This window comes from Molothrus ater, chromosome 5, assembly GCF_012460135.2.
Source record: "Molothrus ater isolate BHLD 08-10-18 breed brown headed cowbird chromosome 5, BPBGC_Mater_1.1, whole genome shotgun sequence".
Taxonomy (NCBI): domain Eukaryota; kingdom Metazoa; phylum Chordata; class Aves; order Passeriformes; family Icteridae; genus Molothrus; species Molothrus ater.
This window is the reverse complement of record NC_050482.2, coordinates 6,639,174-6,660,287: the sequence shown is the minus strand read 5'-3', so window position 1 is coordinate 6,660,287 and position 21,114 is coordinate 6,639,174. Positions and strand designations below refer to the sequence as shown.

The 21,114-nt window shown below is 42.7% G+C and overlaps 1 protein-coding gene across 1 annotated transcript; it reads right to left on the bottom strand.

Annotated features, from left to right (window-relative positions):
• Nucleotides 1-168: 168 nt before the first annotated feature.
• On the bottom strand, nucleotides 169-19,738 carry DHTKD1 (dehydrogenase E1 and transketolase domain containing 1). Its single transcript, XM_036401446.1, has 17 exons — nucleotides 19,579-19,738; nucleotides 17,725-17,880; nucleotides 17,073-17,284; nucleotides 15,243-15,437; nucleotides 14,007-14,276; nucleotides 10,678-10,849; nucleotides 8,945-9,143; nucleotides 7,766-8,078; nucleotides 6,634-6,718; nucleotides 5,907-6,046; nucleotides 5,385-5,535; nucleotides 4,368-4,474; nucleotides 3,933-4,097; nucleotides 3,469-3,551; nucleotides 1,758-1,927; nucleotides 1,164-1,249; nucleotides 169-709 (listed from the first exon to the last, which is right to left on the bottom strand). Exons 1-17 carry the CDS (start codon nucleotides 19,736-19,738, stop codon nucleotides 608-610), a joined length of 2,766 nt encoding a protein of 921 aa, XP_036257339.1. The 3' UTR covers nucleotides 169-607.
• Nucleotides 19,739-21,114: the final 1,376 nt, after the last annotated feature.

Genomic DNA, 21,114 nt, shown 5'->3' with positions numbered 1-21,114 from the left:
CCTCTGGGTGAGAAAAACAGTGGTGCCTGAAGCCTTCAGGAGCCATCCTGCATGGTCCCTCCAATGGAAATCCTGCTTTAACAACTCATACACTGAGAACACCAACAGCCAGAACAGATTGCATTCCTGGTCCTCAAGGAAAGAAAAAAGAGATAATCCACAACACTCTGCTATGGAAATGGCTCATTCCCAGGCATGGGGAAGCATTTATTTGATCAAGCAGTACTAACATTTCTGTAGAAAGAGAAGAAACAGAACCTGTTTCCACACACGCACCATCCCAGGAAAATGTCAAGTGCAAATAAGCAACATGATTGAAGGTATTCCACAGTCACCTCACCAATCTGTCCTCTGGACTGGATTTTTAACTTTATAAAGACATTTTGTAGAAAATTGTATAAGAGAAAAAGAAGTATCAAGAGTAACAGGCACTTCTCGTTGTTAGGTATTCCCCAACATGAAAAAATTGCTTCATCATTACCAAACTTATTCCACCTTCTTTTTTTCCATTTTGGAGAACTAAGACTCTTCAGGGTCTGGCGTTTGTTCTTCACAGGAGGAGGCACTAAACATGACTGACATCAGGAGCAGTGCATCCATTGAAAACTTAGCTAAATGTGTGGGTCAGAACATCTTCCTGCTGCTTGTTGTGGAGGGTTCCAATGCCAACTGCTGGGGCTGGTAGAGGAGGTCTGCTCACGAGACGGAGCTGAAATTTGAGTTGTGGGGAAATGATTAATGGAGGACAGACTCACATCTCCAGGTCCTGATGCCACAGTGATTTCTGCTGTCAGATAACTGGGCAGTCCCAGCTGGAAGGAATGCAGGAAGTTATCCCCCCTCTCCTAAAGACCAAGGCTCCAAGGACTTTATAGTGCAGCATCTGCCAGAGCAAATGGCACCTTTGCATTCTCCTTCTACTCCCCTACTTGGGATTTTTCATTATCCTGTCTACTTTGACTGAACACCATCTAAAATAAAGCTCCAGTCCTGCTCTTCACCAATGGTGCTATAAAGAGCAGAAGTAGCTGAAATTAGAAGACACATTTGGTTTAGCAATCAAGATTAGGTTTTTTGTTAAGCACCATAAAATTTTGCATTCAAGGAGAATTTCAAACTTCATTTTAAAGACTAAAACCGGGGACACGGTGGGGACATCTTACCTTAAGCCCCAGCTGCTTTTCAAACCGTGGAGACACAAAGGACCATGGACCCATGTTCTGTGGTTCTTCCTGACTCCAGATGAAGACTAAAGGAAGGATAAGGGTACATAACAAACATATACATATTGATATTTTCAGCAGAGAAAGAAAAACAGTTTTTTTGGTTTTGTAGTACCTCTAGTTTTTTTTGTCTTGGTGCTGCCTTTGAAATGCCAGTCTTAATTCCCTTGCAGCTCAGAATTGAATTCAAACCCAAAATATGTCCACCATTAGGGTATACTGTGTGTATATTCTGCTTTTCTACTGCTGTTTTCAAAAGCTACTAAAAGGACTGGACTGCAAACACCAATGCAAAAAATATCTCAAATGGTTTGCTCTGATTTTCAGTGCTGCTTCTTGGAAGCTAACAATAGCAGAGAGTTCTTTTAACACAAGTGATGAACATTTCTGAAACATCCCCCTCCAGAAACACTTGGATGTATGAGGGGGAGAACAAAGAAGAAAAAGCCACTACAGCTCTTCATCTTAAAAGGCAACAGATTTAGTTCAGTACTTCAAAGAGACTAGAAACATGAAGGTAGAAGCTTGGCTGACCTTTTGCATGGCTGTACTTGCTCAGCTCTTGCTGTAGAGCTTCCAGGGGGAAAGGACAGAGCTCTTCAAGTCTCAGAATAGCTGTGCTGTGCTGCTTCTCTCCCAGTGTTTCTCTTTGCTTCACCAGAGCATAGTAATGCTTTCCAGAACACAGCACCACTTGGGTGGCACTAAAAAAAAATAAAAAAGAATGTTTCCAAGTTTAGTGTTTTACAGAAACTTGATGCAGAACAGCTTGGAAGAACACTTCCAACCAAAAAAACCAGTCAAACTTCAAAGACAACTTCATAGAGCTAAATTGCTTCCCTAGACCATCTTTTCTCTTCCTTGCCTTCCTTTCCCTCCCACTCCCTCCAACAGTTGGCAAACTAACCTTTGAGCACAGTATGCCAGAGGTCCTGTTTCTTCAGTAATTCTGGGAAAGTTACCTTACAATGGGATTGATCACTCTTAGCTCTGACTACTAAAAATTAAACACCCAGTCAAAGCTGGTCATCTCTGCACTCTCTGTAGAAAATAAACCAGAGGGAGAGAAGTCCCTGCAGAGGACAATTCTCTGCCATGCCAAAGCAGGACTGCCTGCTGGGAGACACCACACCCTCCTGCAGTCACAGAGGTCCTGGCTGCCTAATCTTACTGGAAAAAGAACAAGATAAACTACATCCTTTGGGCCTCACCATCCCACTGAAAAAACCCAGATGCTAAGGTACTTCCAGCCTTTTGACTGGGGGCCAGGAAGCAAAGAGGAAGGAGGCTCAGACTTGGGTACTGCTGGGGCAAGCAGCAGATCAGGGGAAAAAATATTAAGGCTGAATTGGTTGTTGTGAATAGGATTCACTGTAACATCTGAAAGTGGAGAGATGTACACACACTTTGTTATTGCTCCACCTCATCAGCTCAGGCATCCCAGCCCCAGAACAAAAATTCTGGATTCAGTTTTGGGCCAATCATGACAAGAAAGACATTGAGGAGCTGGAGCCCATCCAGAGAAGGGAACAGAGATGGTGAAGGGTCTGGAGCACAAACCCTGTGAGAAGCAGCTGAGGGGCCTCAGCCTGGGGAAAAGGACGCTTAGGAGGTGACTTTTCATTCTCTGCAACTCCCTGACAGGTCATAGCCAGGTGGAGTTTGTCTCTTCTCTCAGGTAACACACAAGTTGCATCAGAGGAGGTTTAGATTGGATGTCAGGAAAAATTTCTTCACTGAAAGGGTCAAGCACTCGAACAGGCCTCCCACAGCAGTGGTGGAGTCACCATCTTGGAAGTATTTAAATGTCCAGATGTGACACTTGGGACATGGTTTAGTGGTGGACTTGGCAGTGTTGGGCTAAGATTGGACTTGATGATCTAAAGGGTCTTTTCCAGCTTAACAAATGTATGATTCTATGACTCATGTCACAACTGCTCCAGTGACTGTCAGCTAATGGACATGGTGCAGAGTAGGCCCCATCAGGTTGGTAACTACAGTCACAAACTCCCTGTGAGGCCAAGGGGTGACAGCCTAAACATTTCACTGTTTTGCAGACAGATGTGGTAACTACCAACAGTTACCAGAGGAAAAGAAGAGGAAGTAAAACTAACCACAGGCGCCTACCATAAAACATTTTCCTCTCAAAGTCAGCTCTTTCATACCAACTCAAATTTAAGCTGTTGGGTAGGAGAAAGGGAGAGGACTTCTCTTTTGAGCTTCTCCTCTAAGAAAGCAGAGCTACCTTTTAGGATCTACTGAGGAGTCACCAATGACAGGCTTGAATGTTGTCCCTGGGGCCATTTCTTCAAAACTTGATACAGCAGCCTACATGGGGGAAGAGTTGGAAGTTACCAAATCTTGCTGCTTTTCCCTCAGGCCAGAGTCAGAAAGAATACTGAGACAGGGTTTGGTAAGTACAAAATACACAGTCTTCCCTCTCCCTCATATTCCTTTTCCCAGTGCAAGTGGGATAATAAGCTTCCCAAGAACACCATCAGGCCAGGAATGAACCCTTGAACCCTACTTCTAGTTCACCTCCACCCAGCTTTAATCCTCAATCTGTGTGGCCCCAAACAGGAAAAATTCCATTGATTTGACCCCAAAACAGCAATCAGAGAACACAGAAAGGGAAAGAAAAAAAAAAAAAAGGAAGAGAACACAAAAGAGGATAAAGAGAAAAAAAAAAAAGGACATTTTTCAGCTTACTGGAAGCCTGAGTAACACTTTGGGAGAAGCAACAATGAGAGGTTTCCTGAAGTTTCGGACCATTTGCCTCCGGAGTAAATGGAAATACTGTGCTGGGGTGGTGGGGTGCACAACTGACATGTTGACCTGGTCACCATCAACACCCTCTTCTGAGCTGTCACACATCTGTACAGGGGGAACACAGCAATACCTTGTCAAATGCCAGCAGTGAGGCTATAATGCAAGAAAGAATCCAGGCACATGAAGCACACTGATCTGTACAGGAACAGATTAGTAAATATCCAAATTCAAGAGAGGAACAACTTCAGAGAAGAAAGGAGTTTAGCATTGAACTGGTAAGATTGTGCCTCCTTGGAGCACACTGCAGCCCAGCTCCCAGGGCTCTGACTGCCAGTGCTGTGCTGGGATGGGTGACCCTGGGGGCTGTGGTGGTACCTGTAGGAACCGTTCCATCCGGCAGGATGAGTGCTCAGGGCCTGCACCATCATAGCCATGGGGAAGAAGAATTACTATACCACTCTGCAGAAGCCATTTAGCCTCACCTAGAAACACAGAATGAGGAGGAAGGAAAGGATGATTTCCACAGAACATAAAGCCACAGAACACATTACTTTGCACAAACTGCTCAGGAAAAAGAATAACCAATTTCTATGCCATTAAATACAAGCCTGAAACATGCTGCTGGCACTTTGCCCTGAGGTTCCTTACAGTGAAATAACACATGTTACTGATCTGAAATTTCTGAAATCATCAGGTAGCTCTGGGCTCCCAGAACATTTAAGTCTCCACATAGAACAAATGACTCAGTGAAATTTTAAAACTTCATCTCTGCAGGTGTGATCCCAGCAGCATCCTATGAGCCAGTCCTGGTTAACACAGCAGTGCTCGTTCCCCTGAGCTCTGCCAAACCTCCTGCACTATACAAGAGATTACAATCAAATCCAGAATTTGGGTGGAATTAGAGGGCCTCTGAATTTCCATCTATGACTACTGAGGTTTTATATCTGAGCACTCAGAAAACATGTTAGAGTCAAACTTAGTAAGGTGTTGTGGGGTTTTTTGTTTGTTTGTTTCAAATAATCACTATTTTCCTTCTCTATTGCTTCAAGAATTTTTCAGATGCTTCACAAAGGAAAGGTACAGCCTATAAAGCTACCAACCATATATACACACAGTAAAATACATGTGGGGGAAGAAAGGCTATTAATATAATTAATTGTCCTTTTGTAATGACTGTACTCTGGCCAAGGAATCCTTCATTTTAGATGTGCTGTCTTTAGAGAACAGCTGCACAAAAGTCAGGACCTCACAGGCAAGCTCATAGGACTCCTTGAGAAAACAGAATTCTTTGCACAACATGTTGTCCTTTTACTTGAAAGAGGAAGGATTTTCTAAAAATGTGTATAATACAAATGATTAATTCTTAAATATATTAGTTCCTTGTACACTCACCTCCAGAGATGAAAGTGTCAAATATTATCTGGGCTCCATTAAAGAAGTCTCCAAATTGAGCTTCCCAAATTGGCAGTAACTTAGGGCTCTCAATACTCATTCCATATTCAAAACCAAGCACAGCTTCTTCAGACAAGGGACTGTTACTCACCTAACAAAATGAAATTGTTGGGAGAGGTGGATGAGGAAGAAGACAACCAAGGGTTAAGAAGCATTGGAACCAGACAGAGAGTGCTGACAACACACACTCCTAAAGGCAATTGATAGGCAGTGATTTTTCACTCTTGAATGAAGGCACTGAGAGGAAAAGAATAACATTTGATCTCTCAAGAAAAAGCAAACCCCCTTATAAAAGTTGCAATTTGTAGTGACAAAGAATAGGGATGACCTGACAGTTTTTATGTCCCTGTATCTGGGTTTTGCCAGAACATACACTAGGCCTACATATGTCTCAGCAGCTTTTGAAAATGCATTGTTTCAGCACAATTTGAAGAAGGTTGTCTTGTGGGCTACAGAACCTACCTCTAGGAAACCTTTCTGGTCTGGGGACATGTGATTCAGAGGAATGTAGGTATCATCTGTCTCTTGGCAAACCAACATCGCGTGTCGCTGGCTGAAGGTTCCTCTGCCAACATCTTGTCCACTTAGTCTGATATTGAACCCTTGCCAAGCAATAAACACAACACCAGATCAGCAAGTTATGTAAAAAGAAAACATGCAGGACATAATTCTATCTCTTGTTATCTATCTTTTTGGATTTCCCCTCATCAGCAACATCAAATCTGAGAGCAACAGCTCCAACTGTCAAGCATACAGATGCTCTGACATTATTTTGGGTAAATTGGTTCAATTTACTGAAGCAAACTGCAAAAAAAATGTGCATTCTGTATCATATGTAAATGGAGATTTGAATTCAGGCTAGAGAGGAGGGAGAAGAAATAGTAGCATAAAGCACACAAAGTACTTGGGAGCCACACTGATGTCAGCTGCACTGCTTGTGCTCAGCTCTATGCACAAATGGTTTTGGGGAGTGAGAGAGAGCCACAGTTCTTTGAAGATATTTAAGACTCAGTCTACAAATATTAGTGACACGTAGGATTCAAATTAACGTTCTCTTACACCATGCAAATTGTCAAATTTATAAACCATAGCAATCTTTTTACTTAGAAACACCTAAGAAATCTAATGTTATCCTTTACTGACATTAAAGCAAAAATATTTTACTGTCTCCTGTCTAGTTGCCTCTTACCTTGGCTCAGCAGAGAACCAAATGCTAAAGTTTCAGCTGTTGCCCAGTCCAGCTTTTTTCCTTCCTCCATTTTTTGAATTCTTGACTAAGCAAATAAAGAAGAAGAAAAAATTACTGTTTTGTCCTCTTCCATCTGTAGCTTTTTTGGTGGCACAGACTAATATTAGAAGCTAGGAAAAAAGCAACACACTATGGAGAGAAATGCTATATTCCTGCAGCCAGCTTAAGCTGCATTAGAATACAGAGTCTTATTTCAGCACATCCTAAAGAAGGTTGCCTGAGGACCACAGAACCATAGGTGATCCATGTGTTCACCTCCCAATCAACAAACTGTGGACTGATTAAGTAGTCCTAGTCAGAAAATATTTAAAATCTTAGCACAGCACAGAGTGTAGTCTTGACAGACTTCTGGTCTGTCTGGTCAGCAGTGATGAAAGATACCAGGTGTGAGTATTTCACCCTCCAGAACTCTTCCCTGTTCTGGCCTGCAGAACAAATGATCAAACTGAGCTGTGGAGCTCTTGCCCTGGGCTGTGAAGACAAAAACATCAGTCTTTTGAAATACTCACAGCCTCTCTCTGGCTGCCAAGCAGACACCTGCACACACTCATCATCCATCAAAGGGAAACATTCACAAACCCCAAACTGATCCAAACCAAACACCAACTTAGGAGCTATCAACCCAGACTGTCAAACTAGGCTACAGGTTGTGTAGTGTTTATATATATAAGTTATAAAACACTCACTACTGGCTTTAGAAACTGTGTACACTATTGCCAGGTTCCTGAATCATTCCTTTACAAAGCACTCATTCTAATTACCAGCTATATAAATGTTAGCAACTTATCATAATAGTTTCTTTCTATTTGTAAGAATAATAAACTGTGTTTTCTATAAGCTTTTTCCTTCATTGCAATAAAATATTGTTGAAATAACAAACTAAAGTACATTGGGGAAAAATCTTTCTTCAAAACTGGAGGAAAAATGGCATCATGTCAGACTTGAACCAGAGTGAGCTGTTTTTCCTAGAGAATACCGTGCTATTCTCTAACTGGCAACTCTGCTGTGTTTAGACTTTTTCCTGTAACAGGTCTGAGCCATGGGATCAGAAGTATCATGATGCTCTACTCACCTGAGCATAGGTCTTCAGGAGATGGCTGTGCATCTGGAGCTCCTCAGGCACCTCCACAGACTTGGCGCCAATGAACTGCAGCAGAGGCACAGGCATGCCCGTGTCCCAGGTGGTGATTGAGGCAGAAGGCTCCACAAAGCCTTCCCAGTGAGCCTGCAGGTTGGTAGGGGGTGGGCTGTAGGAAGTCATGTTGGCAAGGTGATCATTCAGCTTGGAGTAGCACGAGGTCTTTATCTCAGCCACTTCGGCCTCAGTCATGAGCCCAGCAGCTGTGAGCTGTTCTGCATATGTGTCTGGGATACTCTTACGGGACCTGCCAGGGAGGGAATCAAACCAAATGGTTTTATTTGGTTTTTATTTGGTTTTTATTTATTTTTTCAAATCACATATTAAGCCTAAAACCGGTGTCACAGGAGAACAAGGAAATACCACCTTACTACAGTCAGGTACCATGGAAAACTCATATAAATGGTGTCCTGGTGCATTATATTTATTTGCATGAAGTTCAATTTCCTGGCATTTTCAAAAAGAGAATAGTTCTCTTAGAGATATGTTTTATAGCCCTTTATTAAAAAAGTGAAAGGGCTATAGTTGGCAGTTACAGGTAAAAACAAGTCAAAACCCCCTCTGTGCTACCATGCATATTTTCTTCAGAGAAATTCAGAGTAGGATTTCTGCATTGGAGAGAATCAAAGCAACCATTCCATAAACTCTTCACCTAAAATATCAGAATTCACTGGCAAGTGAATTTTTGTGTGTTTTTCTTTGGGGATAAGGATGGAATCTGTATACATTTAAATGCTGATAAAGATGATCAGGCAAAGACAAGACAAGCATCACACTGGCTTCCTGCCCATTCTCTCACAACATGCACGCTTCCCCTTGAAACACAGAAGGCAACTTTGCCCTCCGATTACCAGTGAGCACAAATTTGAAATCCAAGACCTACGTCCAAGATTGTTCTCCAAAAAGCACCAAGCCACACATTCAAGAGCCAACAGTAATGATTGCTCATCAACATCTTATTGTCAGACTCACACTGCAGTCAAGGGCTGCTGACAGTCCAGCTGCACCTTACATAAAGACCCGTGGCTATGTCAAAGAATCTCCCACAGACACTTCTGTTGCAGCAGCAAGATTTGAGGTGGTGCAGACATATTTTGGTGGTGCAACCCTTACCTGATGATTTTGTACATGCTGGGGTTGGTGAAGAAGGGCTCATCAAGCTCATTGTGGCCCCACTGCCTGTAGCACAGCAAGTCCACGATGACGTCCCTGCGGAAGTGGCGCTGATACTCCACAGCCAGTCGTGTGGCACGGACAACTTCCTCAGGATCATCCCCGTTCACATGGATAACTGCACATCCCACGATTTTACCTGCCCAGGGATTCAAAACACAGCAGCAATCACACTCAATCTCTTCCAAAGAAAGCACACACTCACCTGCTCTGCCGAAACTACAGACAACTCATGGGAAGGAAGAATATTAAAAACAAATTAAAAAAATATGTTCTTTGTGATGAGAGCTGAGGTAAGGAGAGGAGTCTTGCCTGAGAGAACATGCAATTAGCCCAACCTGTTATATTTGTCAGTTTGAGCACAACTTCTTTACGAGCACTTTGTTCCCAGAGGAGTTTCTATGCACAGTTCCTGCATCATATTAATCTGGTTGTGTACAGGAACTGGGAGAGAACTACTTGATTGCTTCTCTTTCAAACAAAAATTGAGTTTTATTTCCTTCTTATCCTAAGCTGTCTCTACTATGAATTCATACAAGCCAAAAAGCAACTTTCTCCCTTATTAGTAGGGAGTAGCATTCTGTCCACTGCTCCTCCAGGCAGAAAAATCTCTTCATTAAAGAGAACACTGTAAAATTTCAGTATCTTAACACCCTCTCCTGTCTGACAATTTGGCTGCAAGCAACAGTGCTCCTTTTGTACTTTATCTGTCCAAATTCTGGAAACTAAGGTACTTCAGCTATTCCTGGCTCATGCCAAGATTTCCTCTCTAGCAAAATACTAAAGCTCAGCTACATATCAGCCCCTCTTCACTGACAGGTAAGAAGAAAGGAAAACTAAGGATGGAGACAAAAAACAAACTCAAACAAAACCAATCCCTAACACAAAACCTGCCCAGAGAAAACAGTAATAACATATGCTATCTACCTTATCAGATTTAATGAATCTACTTGTCTGGTTTGATGAAACCATAAGACAAACACTTGATATTAAGTCATAAGCATACAAAAGTATATTTTTATTTATAGGAGACCTATACAAGATAACTAACTACTATGTCTCTGATCTTACTGGTAATACCTCTGTTTATCACTAAGAAAGATTCAGTCCAAAACAAAGCTTCTACTTCAGGCATAGAAAGGTCTTGAGTTTCATCTTTAAATTGAAAGCTCAACAGGCTCACATGACAACAAACAAAACAGAAAAAATGGAGGAGTATCTGACATAAAAATCTTGCTCAGAAAACACACAGATGATTTTTATGAAATTTAACAAGAACTATTTAAAGTAGATCTGTTATATACTCCGTTGTAAAACCTTTTCAAAAGCTGCCAATAATATGACAGAAACTGAGTTATAAAGACTTCACAGAAATCCTGCAATTATTTTATCACATCCTGTAAAAATGTGACAAGATTTTCCCTTGATATTTAGTCTTTGCCATAAAGCAGATAGGGGAGGGCATATTTTTAGCATCTGATTTGTTGCTAGTAGGAGAGAATAATAATAATAATAATTTTAATTCCTACTCTACCATGAAACTGGAGTTACAATAATCTCTCCCAAGAGCTGACAGGCAGTTGCTATAAAAAGTCCACTGCACAGCTTACACTGCAGTTAACAATCCTTTCTGACACAACAGGCAATCTTCCTTGTGATTCAACCCTACCTACCAATGTCACTGCAGTACAGAGATGACCTTCCTCGCTCTGGAGGAGTGGTATAGCCCAGCTGGTTATTAACAATCAAGTGGATGCTCCCACCAACTCTGAAATGTGGCAGATTAGAGAGGGTCAGTGTTTCAGGAACAATCCCTTGCCCAGAGAAAGCAGCATCGCCATGAACCTACATCAGGGAAAAAAATGGAAAAGTCTCATTAGGAAACACTGGAGGAACAGCAAAATCAGCACCATAACTCATTAAGTAAGAACTCCTAAATGGGGTACAGGGAACAGACACAGTTCTAGCTGGACCCACTTCTTAATCCCTCTCAGAATACTGTTTCCATGACTGGAGAGTTTATGCAGCCTTATCACTAACACAAGGTCATAGCAGCCACCATATGTACATGAATACCTGATGTAATCCCTACCTGGAACTGACCCATAATCTCTTAAAACTGACCCACCAGTGTCCAGGTGACTGCAAGCTTCCTGGCTATGGCAAAGGTGCAGCAAAACCACTGACCCCTGAACAAAGGGAGCCACTCACCACAGCATTCACTACACTTTTGCTGAAGTTGAATGTTGGTAAACTGGGACTTAGGCCCATTTCCACCTTACCAAACAGACAAGAATAGAAAAACAAGTGGAAAATGAACTGAATGGATGTCACCATCATATTTTCTGGAAAAATCCCCTCACCAGGATTTCTCTCCTGGGAAGCTGAGAAGCCTCAAAGAAAAAGGAAAACAATATTATCTCATTTGCTTCTCCTGTGTTTTGCTGCTTTGGAATGTGGCTGGAGATTGTTTTTCCAACATATGAATTGTTTTGACTTAATGACCAATCATGGTCAGGCTGTGTCAGGACTCTGGAAGAAGTCACAAGTTTTTCATTATTATCTTTTAGCCTTCTGTCTGAATCCTTTCTGTATTCTTTAGTATAGCATAGTATAGCATTCTTTAATATAATACAGATTATAAAATAATAAATTAGCCTTCTGAGAACTTGGAGTCAGATTCATCATTTCCTCCCAGCGATGGGGGACTCAGGAAATACCACAAATGGAAGCACTCAAACCCAAAAACTTTCAAAAGGAAATAAAACCTAAGTTCTTAGTTACATTTCTAAATAGCAATAGCAAATAAATGCTGCAAATAAGAAAATTAGTTCAGAAGGGGAAGGGAATACTGTCATAGCCAAGCCAGGTTTCCAACAAAGGCTAGAGGTACTGGAGTGAGTGTCATCTAACATTTCAATGTTTTGAAATTGGAGACAGTTCTCCTTTGATGAATATGATGGCAGTTTCCTCAGAATGCAGACTCAGCCATTTGCAGATTTAAGTCCCTATGCAGATTGATGTACTTCCTTATTGAAACCAGATGACAGTTCTGCTTTCTAGCTATGGAATAGTGGTTTCAATCCTTAAGAGACATCTGCAAGGACACCAAGATAACAGAGGTGCAATCAACCAGTTATCTGGCAGCACTGGGTTTTTTATACCATTCCAATACAGAATTTTAAGAGGTATAACAGTAAAACAAAGCTAACTACTGCAAGAGAGACAAACCAGCTTCCCCATTCTATCCCTTACTATGCTACACTTGCTCCTGAAGTGCTGGGTTTTCACCTTTCCCTCCTGGTTTGCTGCCTAAGAAGGCTACATATCTCAGTGATAGCATTTGAGTGAAGACCCTAAAACATCTGAGAAAACTTTATGGCCTTTAGCATGTCCCAAAGCATTAAAGCCTAAAGACAGTGTGACTATCTAACTACACAAGACTGTTCATATTCATCTCAAACCCCAGAGGATTCAATTCCTGTGATGCAGGTAGGATTTTACTCATTCTACCGAAAAAAATGGAAACGGTTTTTGCTAGGGCACATTTTTCTCTGGGCTGCATTAGCAAAAAGCTAAAGAAGACCTTCAGACCCTGGACAATGAAGCTCACCACTGACAATGGCACCTTAACTGATCTTTAGGCATTCTCTCCTCAAGCTCTGGTACTGAGGCTTGTGGAAGAAGAGAAAAAATGCTCAATTCAGAGTTCAGAGTGTCTACACTCACATTTCTCAAGAGACAGCACTGTAAAACCAGAAAGTTCAAAGTCAAACTCCCAAACCAAGCTTCTGAAACACAAGGTGCCTGCTTTCATCTCTTTCTTCTCAATTAGCTGAATGAAAGCACTTAAGATCTGGAACTAAAAATTTGCCTGCTTTCAATCTCACTTGTGTACCTCTTAAAGACACTATCACAAGTGATCATGATACATTTTCTTCCTTTTAGGAATACTTTGAATCAGGTGACTAATATGGAGGTGTTTAGCACAGAATCAAATGTCTCTCTTCTCTGCTATGCAATCCTCCCTGTCACTTACCCCCAAAAATCCTAAGTGAAATTTTTCTTAGATAGGGAGGGTCCATTTATCCTGAAGAATTGTTGTTTACAGAGTCATAGTACTTTCATTACTATATGGTGAAGATCTACTATTATGAGAAAGAAACAATAGTATCTTCCCAAAATTGCACTGAAAGATGGAGACATCTTTTTTTTGCTGCACATTGGGCAGCAAAAGTTTGGTACACTTGCAAGCTCCAAAGACTTTTTTAAAATAAAAAACTAAGAGCCCCAATTTATATGCCCTGAATATTTTGTATTCTCATGTCTGCTTTTTCACAATATCCCATCCTTCCAGAAAAAAGCAAAATATTTTTTTTAACTGAAATATGTTTTCACTTCCTCATGTTTGTTATACTTTACAGAACATTTCTGCCCAACTTGTTTTTAACCCTGGCTTTAAAATGTTAAAGAGTTCAATTCACTTGTTTTTCCTAGTTGAAGTCAATGCAAGAGAAGAAAATTTATTAAGGAACTACTTGGGATTGCTTCTACAGCTACACAAGTCAGTTCAAGGAGCAAAAACTAATTCCAGCAGAATCTTCAACAGTACCATGACAAAAATCTAAATCCTCCTGAACATTTTGCAGCCTTGTTGACAGCTCTTCTCCAAACCCATTAATTTGAAAGAAGGCTTCCAGTGGCAGTTTAAATGCAAAAGTGAGAAAGGCACACATGGCTCTCAATACAGAATATTATTAAAATAAAGGGAGGTATCAGAATCAGTATTCAGAAATCTTAGAAGTGCAATTATTTAAATGTCAGCATCATCACAAATGCCACCTGGAAATCTTCCTTGCCCTCCTCCTTCCCCATAAAGAAGATCCCAGATTTTGACATCATACATTAACTCAGTTTTGTTTGATATTTCTATGTACCCTCCTGTTCACATTCTAGTCCAGCAAGTCTTACAAATATAAATTACAATATGTGAGCAAAATACCTGCAGACAAATAACTTTGTCCCCAGGCTGTGCAGAACTCTCTGGGGAGTAATCACCATCGAGCAGAGTCTGCTGCCTGGCTCGTGTCTTGCCCACAGCCACTGGGTTGATGGCTTCTAAGTGTGAGGGGTTGGGGAGCAAGGTGACATGCACAGGTCTGTGGGAGCCAAAGTCCAGATCCACAGAAGATGTCAGGTGGGAGAGAACGTCCCCAATGGCTGCTGAATTCTCTGGAAACTCGCTCAAACCGCGCATCTTGCGGAACATCAGCTGCAGGGAAACAAATTTGGTTCAAATCCTTTTTTGATTCACTGACAGGTTGAAAGAAAAACTCTCTCCTACTCCTGAAATTGCAAGGATGCTTCTAAGCAGCAGCACACAAAACCCTTCATTAGAGTTCTTTTAACAGTCTCCTGCAGACAGTTCACACTGAAGTGTTGATAGGAAGGGAGAACACTCTCACACAGGTAACATTCTATTGCTCCAGCACTTACAACATGGCAAACTTTTGGGGGTTTATTTTACTGCAAATAAACCAGGCAGCTGCCTGTGAGATTATAAATCTCTTACTGTCTTAGGTTGCAAGATGTAGCTGGAGGTGCCTATTCTATTGCCACCTGTTAGAGGTAGGGCAGTTATCTTCTGTTAATTGGGCAGTTTTACCTCTTCCACAACCAATCCTCCCTCCAGGGAGAAATCTTCTGTTAATGGGTTACTGAGTGTCCCTGCATGACTGAATAAATGACATCATCCCACTGGGATGTTCCAGATGCTCCACCCAGGGAGAGGAGCCAAGAGTTCCTACCTGGATATAATCTGGGATTTGGAACACCACAGCAGCCTTTTACCACTGTATTCACAGAGGAAGACTAGGCCCATCTACACCACCACTGGACCTTCAGAGGAAAACTCCACCCTTGTACAGGATCCCGGCTCCAACAGAACCACAGCTGTCACTGTAGGAGGGCTGAGCCACCTTTGAATGGGACTGCTGCCACCACCCTGACCCACAGAGTGCCAGGGCCTATTCTCTCTCAGTGTTGTTTTGTATTACTGCATTTTTATTTTTAATTTTTCTAATAAAAGAACTGTTATTCCTGCTCCCATATCTTTCCCTGAGAGTCCCTTAATTTCAAAATTATAATAATTCCGAGGGAGAGGGTTTACATTTTCCATTTCAAGAGAGGCTCCTGCTTTCCTTAGCAAACAGCTGTGTTTTCAAAGCAAGGCACCCACCTCAGGAGGGAGCTGCAGTAAGCCAGCGAGCAGGTTAAGCCTCCCTCGATGGGGCATTCCAATGATGATATCCGTGACCCCGCTGTACGCGCACAGCTTGAACAGCTCGTGGAAGAAACCCATCATGCTCTCTGCTCCTTCACCACCGTAGCGCTTCACTGTGGCAAACTTGGTGGCCAAGAAGTGATCAAACTCCTGGTAAAAACAGGACAACTTCAGTATTAGGCTGTTTGAAGCAGCAGCCTTTTGTTTATAAAATTGAAATATAATTTATGTTTATAGCCTTGAGGCATATAAATCTAAACATACCCCTGGAAAGTCTCAGCTCACTCTCCACCCACACAGTCTGAGACCAGAAGCTATGATGACTATAAAAAATCAACTCTAAGCAGAAAAATGTTGCATTGAGGACCAAACTTTCTCTGTCTCACATGGAAGGTGCTCCAAGAATTCTAACACCATATTAATTTACAAATTCCTTGGTAGTTTACCTGTTTTAGGTGGAAATTTAGGAATGGTGTTCTTTTACAGTATAAACCATAATGATCTTGAGATACAAAGTTCTAGCAAAGCAGTGTTTCCTTTTGATTTATATTAGGCACAGTCTTTATTACATAGGTAGAATGCTTGGGAGAAGGAAAAGACATTAATCTGTATTTACTTCATTTTCTTCTCACTTCACTCCATTCACCTCCTAGAAAGCTCAAATAAGTGACCAAGTTTTGGAAGCACTGGAAATTTCTTTAGTTTTTGCAACGGAAGACAGAAACTAAATGAAGTCTGTAACTGAGAAGGGAAGACTAAGCCACACCCAAATATCTGAGCCAACTGCTAGTTGAGCAATATTCAGTTCTAAGGAATAATGTGTACAAAACTGGTCACATATAAAAGTTTTTTTCTGTCAGGGTTAAATAATATTATCTTAGTATAGCTCTGGTCATACTGAAGTTAAAGTAGAGCACATCAGGGTCCCAATATCACCCTCCTGTGTCACCATCAAATTCCTCTAACTGCCAAAGAGGACTACAAAAAATACAAAGTGGGCCATATACTTCCGTTCAGTCATTGGTAAATATTACATTTAACACTCCTTCCACTTGGAAAACTGGAAACAGGGACACTTTCACAGATCCTGCTCTTCTACCTTTCCAACCTTCACAGATCCTGCTCTTCTACCTTTCAATCATTCTGGATAACATGGGAAGAAAAGGGGAAAAAATTAAAACTTTTCACAGTACAGAAGTATTGGAATAAATTTTCTCTATACATTTCAAAAGTGCATAAATATTTCACTTCCTTATAGAAGGCATTGAACAAAGGTTCCTTGCTGAAAAGCACCATGTCTGCCAGTGCTATATGATAGAACCTCAGTCCAACTCTGATTTGTTCTTCCAAAACCTTGAGGGGCAGCATACTTTAAGGACAGTAAAACAGATCAGCATGAGGGTGAGAGAAAAACACAGAACAGCTAGCCAGAGCACAAGATTTCACAGAGCTCTGCTCAACCTTGCCTTGTGGTCCCATCAGTAACATTTAATATGATCTGTCAGATCATTAACCTAAGAGTATCTCACTTTTGCAGACTGACTATTCATGGGTTTACAGCATCATTATTTCAGTAATGGCTGGTAAGTTAATTCAGCAATAAACTCCAATGAGATTGCTGCATTGCACTGCTTCAGACAAAGCCTTGTACTTCTTCCTCCTGCACACTGTCAAAGCTTTTCAGGACAGTGATTGTTCTTTTTCTGCATGAATCATGCCCAGAATAGTAATGGGTCCACGGGAGACTCCATGACCATTACAATCCAGTAATAGGGAACAAAGTACCTGGGACTCAAGCATCAGTTTGCACAAGTGCTTTTTCTCTTCAGGTGTAAATGCTTCTTGCTTTAGCTCTTCAAACCTTTTAGCAAACCATTCTCTCTCCTCCAAAGTTGGAAGCTGGCTTGTTTCTATGGAAATATGCCCGCAGTATATATGGTCAAGATAAGCCATCACATCCTCTACAGAAGCCTCCTCTTTTCCCATGTTTATAAGTCCTGGTGGGAAATAAATGCTATTAGTCACTCTGGGGGAGGAGGGGAAGCACTAAGGCCCGTTTTGGAGAAAATAAAGCAATAAGAGAGAGTGACCTTCTTTGTTTAAAGCTGCAGCAAGGCTCTAAAAGAGACAAGAAAAGACAATTCTTGACTTCTGCCCCTGTATTTTCAAACCTTCACTACAGTGTTAAGTATTGTGGTAAATCACAGAATGTTACAGTAACACAAGAAATTAATGTTTAACCTCAGCAGTTTTAAGAACAAGCACAAATTTTCATGATTTCTGAAGATGCTAGAAGGCAGCCTCTCACTGCACTATGATTTTTGCAACAGACATATGGATGCTGAAGTTGACAATTTTCTGACTCTTCCACAGAGGCCACAGCCCCTCAATAAATCCCCCATGAACAGAATTTTCTGTGATGAGGCTGTGGACTCACCTGTAGTAATGAGAGGACCCTGAAGAACTTCAGCCAGCTCTTGGATTTCAGGTACCATGTTCATAACAGCTCGGCCAGCAAACAGTGGGTTTATTTTGGCTGCTTTGTGGCCATGTTCAGCATAGGCAGTTATTAAACGAGCAAGAGCATGGTCAACTAGAACCAAAAAGAAAGCAGAACAGCATCACACACATGCTTAGATGAAATCCACTTACAGCATCAACACAGGAGTATTTTGTCTGCTGGCAACCATCAAGGCTCTGGCTGGAAAGAGAGCTTTTCTATGCAGTTATTTCTACCTTATTATCTCACAACAGCTCCCATCAGCAAACTGCTAAATCTGCTCCCCAAAGCAATTTTCAACCAAGTACACTCTAGATTTCCCCCACAGTTCCCCTCATAGGTTAGGCTCCTGTAAACATATGCAAAGCTACTTCATTTTGCTTTTCTATCTCTCTACAGCAGTAGTGAACCAAAAGCACTACAAACAGGTATGTCCAAGTCAAGATCAGGACATTACCAGTGTATAGTCTTATTTCCTAAGCCAACTCAATCCTATCACTTATGCTTCCTTGTTCCTTGCTGGAATGGCAGGAGGATTAGGGTCTTAACAATAATGCAGGTCCCATGACTTAAAAAAAACCAACAAAGTCTGTAGTAGCCAAGAGCATGTGCTGAGCCAAATGTGGTAAAAATTATTGACATGGGCAGAATTTGACCAGCTGAGAGGTCACACATGTTACTGTCACTGAGCATAGCCAGAGACCAGGCTGATGAACTGCAAACAATAAAACACACTGCAAGCACAACCTGCTACAAATTTATGACATGAACCTGCTTATAAAGTGTGGAGGGGTTTTTCATCCTGGTAAAAACGCAGCACTGACAGTAGTCAGGTCTGAAGGGTTTTGTTTTCCAAAACAATGGAATTCTCAGACCATAGCACAAGGTTATTTCTCTGACACGTGTCAGCCCATTCAAAATAGCCCCTTTTCTCTACTGGGTTCTACAACAGAGGGACAGAACCCAGACATAAGGCTAACAGTGCCCACAATGCTCTCAGCAAGGAGGCCGTTTAAACATATTTTTTAAAATGTTACATAAAAGTATGTTAATCATTAACAAGGAGGCTACTTTGTGACGGGCCTCGCTGTCCAGGAGCTACAAACTGGTTTCACTCCTGCCCCTGGGCAAAGGGTTTAATTCCTACCAGTCGCCAGAGTAAAGTTAATGCAAGGACCACACTCCTACCTAGAAGAGTTTTCTGCTTGACATCACCTTTCTGCACTGTAAAATGGAGCTAAAAGCAGCACAGGATTGCTAGAGGAGAGAGTTACCTTAGTTAATCATGGAATCTTAGAAAGTTAACGGGTTGGAAGGGACCTTACAGACCATCCCGTCCCAACCCCGCTGCCGTGGGCAGGGACATCTCCCGCTACACCAGGCTCCTCAAATCCCATCTGGCTTTGAACACAGTCAGGGCTGGCACATCCGCAACCTCCCTGGACAACCTGTTCAGTGTCTCACCACCCTCAGTTCGGCTGGTTCAAGCCCCATGATACAAAAGGAAAATGACAGGCGCGTAGTAGAGGTATTCTACGAGCAGCAGAACTCTCCGAGAGCCCATCGCTGAGCGAACTTCAGCACTCGGTGCTCTCACAGCCGCTTCAGCCCCTGGAGCGGAGCCAGGCACCGCAGGCTCGCAGAAAGCACAGCCAAGAGCTCTCGGAGCGGGTCCGCCCCGCCGGGAACGGCACACGCCGCGCCTCAGAGCGCCCGCTCCGCGCCCGGGCCCCGCTCCGGGGCAGCCCCCGCCGCGCTCCCTCTGCCCGCCCGGCCCCGGCCGTGTCCGACCTGCTCTGCCGGCGCCGCGCTGCTCCTCCGCCCGCCCGCCCGCCGTCTTCCGCGGTTTGTAGCCGTAGACGCCGCGCTCGGTGCGGTACCAGCGCCTGGGGCCGGCCCGGCAGAGCGCGCAGCACACGGCCCGAGCCCCCGCCGCGGCCGCCATGGCCATGGCCGCGCTGCCCCCGCCGCCGCCACCGCCCCCGGACCCGCCCCGAGCCCCGGGGGCGGCGCCCGCAGCGGGGCCCTCAGGGGCTCCTGCGGTGCCGAACGGAACGAGGGGACACACGGTGTTCTGGGCTCCAGAGAGCCAATCCGGAGTGAGGTGCCCGGTTCTGGGCTCCTCAGCGCAAGAGAGACAAGGAGCCGCTCAGAGGGTCCAGCGCAGCCACAGGGATGAGGAGGCCTCTGGAGCATCTCTCCTGTGAGGAGAGACTGCGGGAGCTGGGCCTGGCCAGTCTGGAGAAGACTGGGAGGAGATTTCATGAAGGCATATAAATGTCTCAAAGGTGGATGCCGAGAAGTTAGTGCCAGACTCTGTGCAGTAGTGCCCAGCAACAGGATAGGAGCAATGGCTATAAAATAAAACAAAAAAAGTTCCACCGTGTTATAAATAAGAAGCTTGACTAGGCCAATATTCAAGCAGCAATCAATTTATTAATTTATGTGCTAAAGTATGAGCAATACAGCGCTGAGTACAGTGGGGGAAGTTTTCTCTCCAACTGCACACCGATAGCTGAGGCTTACAGGTATTTACAGGGGTACTCATAAGCTTTCTCTGCAGTTTCTATTCCAATTTTTACTCATCAGCAGTTTCTATTCCAAATTTTTACATCACAATTCTATACACTATTGTTATTTATTTTTTCTCAGGATGTATCCCAAAAAGGAGTATCCCAGATGGTGCTGGTCCGGTTTCCAAAAGAAGAAAGACGAATCCCATCTGGTGAAGTCCAGCTCTCCAGATGTGGGTCCACCTTTTAATTGCAAAGACTATAAATCTCATAACAGTGATGTCCAGCTTCACTTGGTCAAAACTATAAATCCTTGAGTTGATGTTCATCTTCCTTTCTCAAGCTGCTTTTCTCTGTTTTGTTAAGGCATGAGATAAGCATGTTTCCTTTATATATATTCCAAAGCTATAGTTTCAAGGATACAAGCAATATTCTAAAATTATACTTCAAAAGGTTATTATTGCAGAACTCTTTAAGGCTTAACTACAAGCAAAGAGCAACATCCTAAATGCTTTAATTCAAATGCTCCTAAATCAACTAAGGTTAATTGTGAACAAAAGATAGGTTCAAAGGCCTTCTTCCATGCTTTACTTTCCTCAGTTATTATTAGAATTCGTCTTTACAACTGTCCCATTGTCGGTCTCCACACATACCATGGTCACAAATACACACATTGCCTGTGTGTACCTGACAGAAAACACAGCTTTGTATTTCACAACTGCAACATGAGGGAGAACTTTTCATTGGGGGTGGCAGAGCACTGGGACAGGCTGCTCAGGGATGTTGTGGAGGCTCCCTCTGTGGAGACACCAAC

Coding starts and splice junctions, on each gene's coding strand:
- DHTKD1 (XM_036401446.1), bottom strand. CDS start 19,738: ATGGCCATGGCGGCCGCGGCGGGGGCTCGGGCCGTGTGCTGCGCGCTC. Junction 14,277..15,242: donor TACTGCAGCTCCCTCCTGAG/GTGGGTGCCTTG, acceptor GTTTCCCTGCAG/CTGATGTTCCGCAAGATGCG. Junction 1,928..3,468: donor TCCTCAGTAGATCCTAAAAG/GTAGCTCTGCTT, acceptor ATTTTTTTTTAG/TGCCACCCAAGTGGTGCTGT.